Source organism: Fusarium keratoplasticum, chromosome 3 (genome assembly GCF_025433545.1).
Source record: "Fusarium keratoplasticum isolate Fu6.1 chromosome 3, whole genome shotgun sequence".
NCBI lineage: Eukaryota > Fungi > Ascomycota > Sordariomycetes > Hypocreales > Nectriaceae > Fusarium > Fusarium keratoplasticum.
The window spans coordinates 2,330,628-2,338,579 of record NC_070531.1 but is presented as its reverse complement, the minus strand read 5'-3'; the positions used below and the strand labels follow the sequence as shown (position 1 = coordinate 2,338,579).

The window sequence follows — 7,952 nt, the reverse complement described above, 5'->3', positions numbered from 1 at the left end:
CATAACCTTCTTGCTCTTTGACTTTCCGAGCAACAACTCGTGTGTGTCGTGAGATGATGAAACGTCGATAGGTGAGCAAGAGTCGAGTGGCGCAGCCAGCCACGGCGACTCCGCCGAATGGGTGTGCTGCGCAGCAGTGGGTAAGGCCTCGGGCCATTGACGTTGGTGCTGCCGTCCGAAAAAAATCATGGCGCTTCTCTCGCTCGTAATTAAGACCCGAGAGTCCGACGATGCGGACGTAAGGCCTCGCTGGCCGGTGCTGTGCCCGCGCGACATAACGGCCATTACGGGATGCACGGAGGAAGATGCAGTTGCTTCTATCCGGTATAGGAAGGCCACCAGGACCCCGGGCCCGAGGGCGCCGAGACCGACTGCGCCTCGGACAATTTAATGAGATTTTCTGAATTGGACAAGAAGATGCTTGTGAAAAGAAGGGGAAGCGAAGAAACAGAAAACAAACAAAAAAGGAGATGGCCGGCCGCGAGACGAGACGAGGGGTAATGTTCATGTCGGCGTGGGGCTGACTGGGTTGGATCGTCGCATCCATCTCTCGCCGGACGAGGCGGGCGGAGATCATCTTTGGTTCAAGCATGCCCGTAGAGTTATGCTGGCGAGCCTATCCCCTTGCCGTTTTCAGCGGAATATGTAAGAACTGGACGGCAGCGGGCCGAGACCGTAGAGTTACTCTACAACCAGGTCCTCGAATGACAACTGAGCGAAATCTATCCAAGTTGGATGCCAAGCAGGCACAGATCTGAATCCCGGGAGACGACGGATTCTGATGCCGTGGTGGAGGGATCATTGCCTGTGGTTACGTAGGTCGGTCCCTGGGCTTTCATGGATTCGAGATTGCAGGCCGTTGAGTGGTTGAAAGAGGGTTCACAGAGATGGATATCTAGTCAGATCTCCCGCCTGACTTGTGATATTTAACGTTTTCCTTGTTTTGCCATCAGCTATGCTGATGGTAGTTTACATCGGCTTGCAGACACCAGCCAAGCATTCTTTCAACCTCTGCCGTCAGTGACAGCTGGAGGACCCCGTTCTTTTCGCCAAGATGAGCACCTCGTAGAGCCCCAAGGGAGGCACCTAAAGCTTGGCGGTTGTTGGCAGCCTACCGCCCCCTGTCCTCGTCAGGGGTGATTTTCGAGAGACCGGCGGCTGGGTGGAGGATACGATAGTAAAACCTGACTGATGGTAGAGTCTCAGCTTGGAGCCTGCCCACCAGCCGTCAAGCTAACGCTGGGTCGACACGGTGAGCGGGCTCTGCTTCCCAGGGCGGCTCCATAACGGTTGGCTTACATGAGCACGAGAAAACAGAGGAGGCCATGACAACGTTGATGAACAATCACTCGACATGAGACTAGTCATGCTGATGGCAGCAGATGGAAACTTCCCAAGGTTACCTTTAGAGATGGCGCTATCGACAATCTGGAGTCGCAACGTCAACGGGCCGGCCGGACGAGAAAAGCTCCGGCTACGGACGCGAGATGGAGCTATAATTGTCAACCTACGCAACAATCCCGACACCGACTGGATGACTGAGCGGAAGCCATCGGTCTGACCCTTAGCGCTCAGGCTGAGCAGGTATTGATATCACAAGAGGCAAACAAAGAGGCGACAGAGGCGTAAAAAAAAATTCAATGTGCAAAGGGCGAATTGATAGGCCCTTGGCGAATTTCAGACACGGCGTCTTCCCCCTTTGCAAGGGGTGCGCGTCTGACGCTTCAAGGGGGCCCAAATGCCAGACAGAGGCGCATGCAGTAAGAGGAGATGATGGCCAATATTGATTACTTCTGGGCGCCGGAGTTGACAACAAGAGCCAACAGGCAGAGTGTCCAATCCGGGTTGTAGATGTCGTCCGTTATCGCCGTTGGTTGTTGCCTTGAGCCGCCTCAGCAGAGGCAGAGAGACCGGACAGACAATGCAATATGAAAGGATCCATGGAATAGCAAGGTTCCGTTGCAGTTCTAGTGTCGGGATCTGGTGAATTATGCGGCTTCCATGGGCGACCGACACGCCCCGAGACGCCCGAACAGCCCGCCCCGTGCTTCCGGGGCTGAAGTAACGGAGGACCAGGGTCGCTGGGCTATTTACTGGAGGCAGCCTTCCAAGTCCATCAGTCGGTAGGAGGTGAATTGGCTGTGTGGCGCGGCGTTAGTGGGTGTGGCCGCTGATTGATGCCGCCGTTGCTGCCATCGTGAACGAGCTATCTAGCTTAGCACCCGCTCCAGCCGACGACGACGACGCCTTGTGAGCGAAGGATTCTGGGGGAATGGATGGACGGATAGATTGAAATAGAGGCTGTACTGGCCGGATTCTGGGGTCGTAAGCAAGCATAAGTGAATGCGAGACAGCGAGGCATCTGCGTCGGCCAGAGAGAGTCCAGGATTCGACTAGAGGCTGCAGGCGCCTCTCCCAGAGGAGGATCAATGGCCAGCATTTGGAGACAGGTACCTGGGGTGTACATTCCGGGCAGACGATTGAGTGCGTCGGATGGGCCGGGATGCCAGCTCCCCACGCACACCCACCCACCACCGGCAACGCCCCACGCCCTAGACACCCACTCTCCACTGCCATTTCCCTTGGAGCACCTCTCGCCAGCGAGTCCCAGGCTCAATGTCCCGAGCGGGTACCGTCCAGAAATGGCCATCCCAGAGTGCTAGAGTCTCAGGCCCTTTAGCGGGCTGCATGGTTTTGACTGGCGGACGGGATGACGGGGAGTGTGGATGGAGTGGGAGTGGGAGCCCGCGGCGCGGAGGGCGAGGGTCGCTCCAAAGTCCACCGTAGCTTTTTTTCCCTTCCTTGCCGCCCCGTTCTTGCTTACACAACTCCCCTTGGGTGCGCCGCTGCTGTTGTTGCTTGTAGTCTACTTCGCCCTCACATCTGCTTCAAACAACCTGCAACGCTCCCCTTCCCTCGTCTTGACGACAATCAGAAAACGGCCCGGGTGACGCCGTTGTTCGCCTCAAAACATCGCCCGTCCGCCTCCCGCCGTCTATTCTACGAGCAGCTGGTGTTGCTTCAATTGCACCTGCTCCATCTGCTTCACCTACTACGCCCTCTCCCTTGCCCGCTCGACTTTTGCTCCGCCTAAGTGTCCCCAATCTGGCTGGCTTCGAGGGGCCGATCGGGCGCTTGCCCGCGACTTCAACAACATGACCACCACAACAACCACTGACGGTCACCTTGATCCTCAGGCCATTAATGCTACCCAGCGAGCGCGATGGGCCACCCAGAGAAAAAGCGTCAATAGCAGCAACAACAAGCGCAACTCCCTAATGAACCGCATCGGACACAAGAAGACAGGCTCGAATGAGAAGAACTCACCACCCTCCGACGGTTCCGATCCGCCCGGTGACGACCAACCAACTCACGACGCTGCCGAGAACCACGACGATGATGTAGAGGAGGAGGATAATGAGAACCGAACGCTCTTTTTCAATCAACCTCTGCCGGAAGAGCTTGTCGACGAGAATGGTCACCCCATCCAGTCCTTCACGCGTAACAAGATTCGAACGGCCAAGTATACACCCATATCCTTCGTGCCCAAGAACCTGTGGTTCCAGTTCCACAATGTCGCCAACATTTTCTTCTTGTTCCTGGTTATCCTGGTCGTAAGTTGACGATTCCATTCTCTTGCAGCCTTGCACATAAACCTTAACCATCGTACAGATCTTCCCCATCTTTGGCGGCGTGAATCCCGGCCTGAACGCTGTTCCCCTGATCTTCATCATCACTGTCACGGCTATCAAGGATGCCATCGAAGATTACCGAAGAACCATTCTCGATATCGAGCTTAACAATGCCCCGGTTCATCGACTGCGAAACTGGACAAATGTCAACGTCCTCGAGGGAGACGTCTCCGTCTGGCGACAGTTCAAGAAAGCCAACTCGCGCTTTTTCGGTCTCATCTGGCGCTCTACCCAGAGCCTGTGGTCCAAGAAGGCCAAGGAGGAGCTGGCCAAGCGGAAGATGGGCCCATCGCAGGAGGATGCTCCTCGCCCCTCTGTTGAATCGCATCGTACCAGACGATCTGTGCGCGGGTCTATCGCTTCACCTTTCACGAACCGCGAGTCTTTCATGTCCGCCCGCGAGGATATTCAGATGACCCCCGTTCCATCCCCGTCGCCCCAGGCTACGGGCCCGCATATTCAGATCCAGCTTCCCGACCAGCAGGACGCCAAGCGTTCAGCGGCTCTCGCACAGATGAAGTCGGATTTCATCAACTATACTCATCCCGCCGCTGGCGCTCGATTCCAAAAGGATGCCTGGAAGAGCCTGGTTGTGGGCGATTTTGTGCGAATTTACAATGACGAGGAGCTTCCTGCCGACATCATTATTCTTTCCACCTCTGACCCCGATGGAGCCTGCTATGTTGAGACCAAGAACTTGGATGGTGAGACCAACCTCAAGGTCCGCCAGGCTGTGCGCTGTGGCCGATCTCTCAAGCACGCCCGTGACTGCGAACGCGCCGAATTCGTTATCGAGAGCGAGGCTCCCCAACCCAACCTGTACAAGTACAACGGTGCCATCAAGTGGCAGCAGATTGTGCCTGGCTATGCTGACGACGAGCCCGAGGATATGACGGAGCCCATCACTATTGACAATCTCCTTCTACGTGGTTGCAACCTCCGAAACACCGAATGGGTTCTTGGTGTGGTGGTCTACACTGGTCACGACACCAAGATTATGCAGAATGCCGGTATTACCCCTAGTAAGCGCGCACGAATTGCCCGAGAGATGAACTTCAACGTTGTCTGCAACTTTGGTATCCTGCTCATCATGTGTCTCCTGTCCGCTATCGTCAACGGCGTCGCATGGGCAAAGACGGATGCCTCGCTCTACTTTTTCGATTTCGGCTCTATTGGTGGAAAACCCGCTATGAGTGGTTTCATCACCTTCTGGGCTGCTATCATTCTCTTCCAGAACTTGGTTCCCATCTCCCTCTACATCACTCTGGAAATCGTTCGAACCCTGCAGGCCATCTTCATCTTCAGCGATGTGGACATGTACTACGAAAAGATCGACCAGCCTTGTATTCCCAAATCCTGGAACATCTCGGATGACGTTGGCCAAATCGAGTACATCTTCTCCGACAAGACCGGTACACTCACCCAGAACGTCATGGAGTTCAAGAAGGCCACGATCAATGGACAGCCTTACGGAGAGGCTTATACCGAAGCCCAGGCTGGAATGCAGAAGCGACTTGGTGTCGATGTTGAGAAGGAAGCTGAGAGGATCCGAGTCGAGATCGCTGACGCCAAGGTTCGCGCAATTGCCGGCCTTCGGAGAATTCATGACAGCCCGTACCTTCACGATGAGGACGTCACCTTCATTGCCCCCGATTTCGTTTCCGACCTGGCTGGCGAGCACGGCCCCGAACAGCAACAGGCCAACAACTACTTCATGCTTGCTCTGGCTCTTTGCCATACCGTTATTGCTGAAAGGATCGATGGTGATTCGCCCAAGATGATCTTCAAGGCTCAGTCTCCCGATGAGGAAGCTCTTGTCTCTACCGCTCGTGATATGGGTTTCACAGTTCTCGGCCACTCGGGCGAAGGCATCAACCTGAACGTTTTGGGTGAGGACCGGCATTACCAGATTCTCAACACGATCGAGTTCAACTCGAGCCGTAAGCGAATGAGTTCAATTGTGCGAATGCCCGATGGTCGTATTGTTCTGTTCTGCAAGGGTGCCGACAGTGTCATCTACGCTCGCCTCAAGCGGGGAGAGCAGAAGGAGCTCAGGAAGGAAACAGCTGAACACCTGGAGATGTTTGCCCGAGAAGGTCTCCGTACCCTCTGCATTGCCCACAAGGAAATTTCTGAGCAAGAGTATCGAACCTGGAAGAAGGAGCACGACGCTGCTGCTTCTGCACTTGAAGACCGAGAGGAGAAGCTCGAGGCTGTGGCTGAGCTGATTGAGCACGATCTCTACTTGATTGGTGGTACTGCTATTGAGGATCGTCTGCAGGATGGTGTGCCTGACACTATTGCCCTCCTGGGTGACGCTGGTATCAAGCTCTGGGTTCTCACAGGCGACAAGGTCGAGACTGCCATCAACATCGGCTTCTCATGCAACCTGCTCAACAACGACATGGAACTGATTCACTTGAAGGTGGAAGAGGATGAGGCTGGAGAAGTGACTGACGACACCTTCCTCGACATGGCGGAGAAGTTGCTGGACGACAACCTGAAGACTTTCAACATCACGGGCAGCGACGAGGACCTCGCCCATGCCAAGAAGAACCACGAGCCTCCTGCACCTACTCACGGACTGGTCATTGATGGATTTACACTTAGATGGGTCCTCAACGACCGTCTGAAGCAAAAGTTCCTCTTGCTCTGCAAGCAGTGCAAGTCGGTTCTTTGCTGCCGAGTCAGTCCCGCTCAGAAAGCTGCTGTCGTCGCCATGGTCAAGAATGGTTTGGATGTTATGACGCTCTCAATCGGTGATGGTGCCAACGATGTCGCCATGATCCAAGAGGCTGATGTCGGTGTCGGTATCGCTGGTGTCGAAGGTCGCCAGGCCGCTATGTCTTCCGATTATGCCATTGCTCAGTTCCGGTTCCTTCAGAGACTTGTACTTGTCCACGGTCGTTGGTCTTACCGCCGCCTGGCCGAGAGTATCAGCAACTTCTTCTACAAGAACATGGTGTGGACGTTCGCCATCTTCTGGTACGGCCTTTACTGCGACTTCGACATGACCTATCTCTTCGACTACACCTACATTCTCATGTTCAACCTGTTCTTCACCTCGGTGCCCGTCGCCATTATGGGTGTGCTGGATCAAGATGTTTCTGACAAGGTATCGTTGGCCGTTCCTCAGCTCTACCGCCGAGGTATTGAGCGACTGGAGTGGACCCAGCTCAAGTTCTGGTGAGTACAGAATTTCATGCAAACGTGATGGCAAATGCTAACCTGCGATAGGCTCTACATGGTTGACGGTGTCTACCAGTCGGTTATGGTCTTCTTCATCCCCTACTTGCTCTTCGAGCCAGGTATCGTTGTGACCGGCAACGGACTCGGTGTGGAGGACCGTCTCCGGTTCGGTGCCTACATTGCTCACCCGGCCGTCATCACGATCAACATGTACATCTTGATCAACACGTACCGATGGGACTGGCTCATGGTGCTCATTGTCGTTATCAGCGACGTGTTCATCTTCTTCTGGACCGGAGTGTACACGTCCTTCACTTCATCCGACTTCTTCTACGGAACCGCCGCCCAGGTGTACCAAGAAGCGTCGTTCTGGGCCGTCTTCTTCCTGGTGCCCGTCATCTGCCTCTTCCCTCGATTTGCTATCAAGGCTCTCCAGAAGGTGTACTGGCCTTACGATGTCGATATTATCCGTGAGCAAGAGAGGATGGGCAAGTTTGCTTATCTGACGGAGAAGGAGGAGTCAAACGACCCTCTCACAGCCGACACCAAGAGCGACAAGTCCAAGTCGTCTAAGAGCTCGAGGAAGTCGAGGAAGGCAGCCAAGCACATGGCGTATGGAAGCGTCGACGAGGACCTGCGACCAATCTACCCACCTTCGACGGCGACGCGAACCACAACGTATAATCAACATAGCCAGAATGGCAGTGACTCGACTAATTACACGGGTCCTCGCATGTCGATGGATGTTCCCATGCAGGCTCGGCCGTCTATTGACCGTGCCCGGCCATCATATGATCGCGTCCGAGCATCGATGGACAGGGTACGGCCCAGCTTCGAGGCCAGCAGCGACTTCACCTCAGCCGCACGATTATCAAGGATTGAGTCAAGTCAATCACAAGGCGGCCGGTTTCGCCCCCGACTCCGCGGTCTGTCGCTAACCAAGAGCGCCAACGTCTAAACGGCTCCATGCGACTTGGGAGACCCTGACGCTCCTTGTATATTACCTCAACTCAGGCATGGCGGCATAGATGCCGTTGTCTATTCTCTTTACCCTTTTCCGCTTTTGATATC

General features: G+C 54.9%; 1 protein-coding gene across 1 annotated transcript; it reads left to right on the top strand.

Annotated features, from left to right (window-relative positions):
- Positions 1 to 3,155: 3,155 nt before the first annotated feature.
- Positions 3,156 to 7,839, top strand: NCS57_00408100 (Phospholipid-transporting ATPase; the record flags this gene model as incomplete). Its single annotated transcript, XM_053054056.1, has 3 exons — positions 3,156 to 3,614; positions 3,673 to 6,878; positions 6,930 to 7,839. 3 exons carry the CDS (start codon positions 3,156 to 3,158, stop codon positions 7,837 to 7,839), a joined length of 4,575 nt encoding a protein of 1,524 aa, XP_052916216.1.
- Between the last annotated feature and the right edge of the window lie 113 nt (positions 7,840 to 7,952).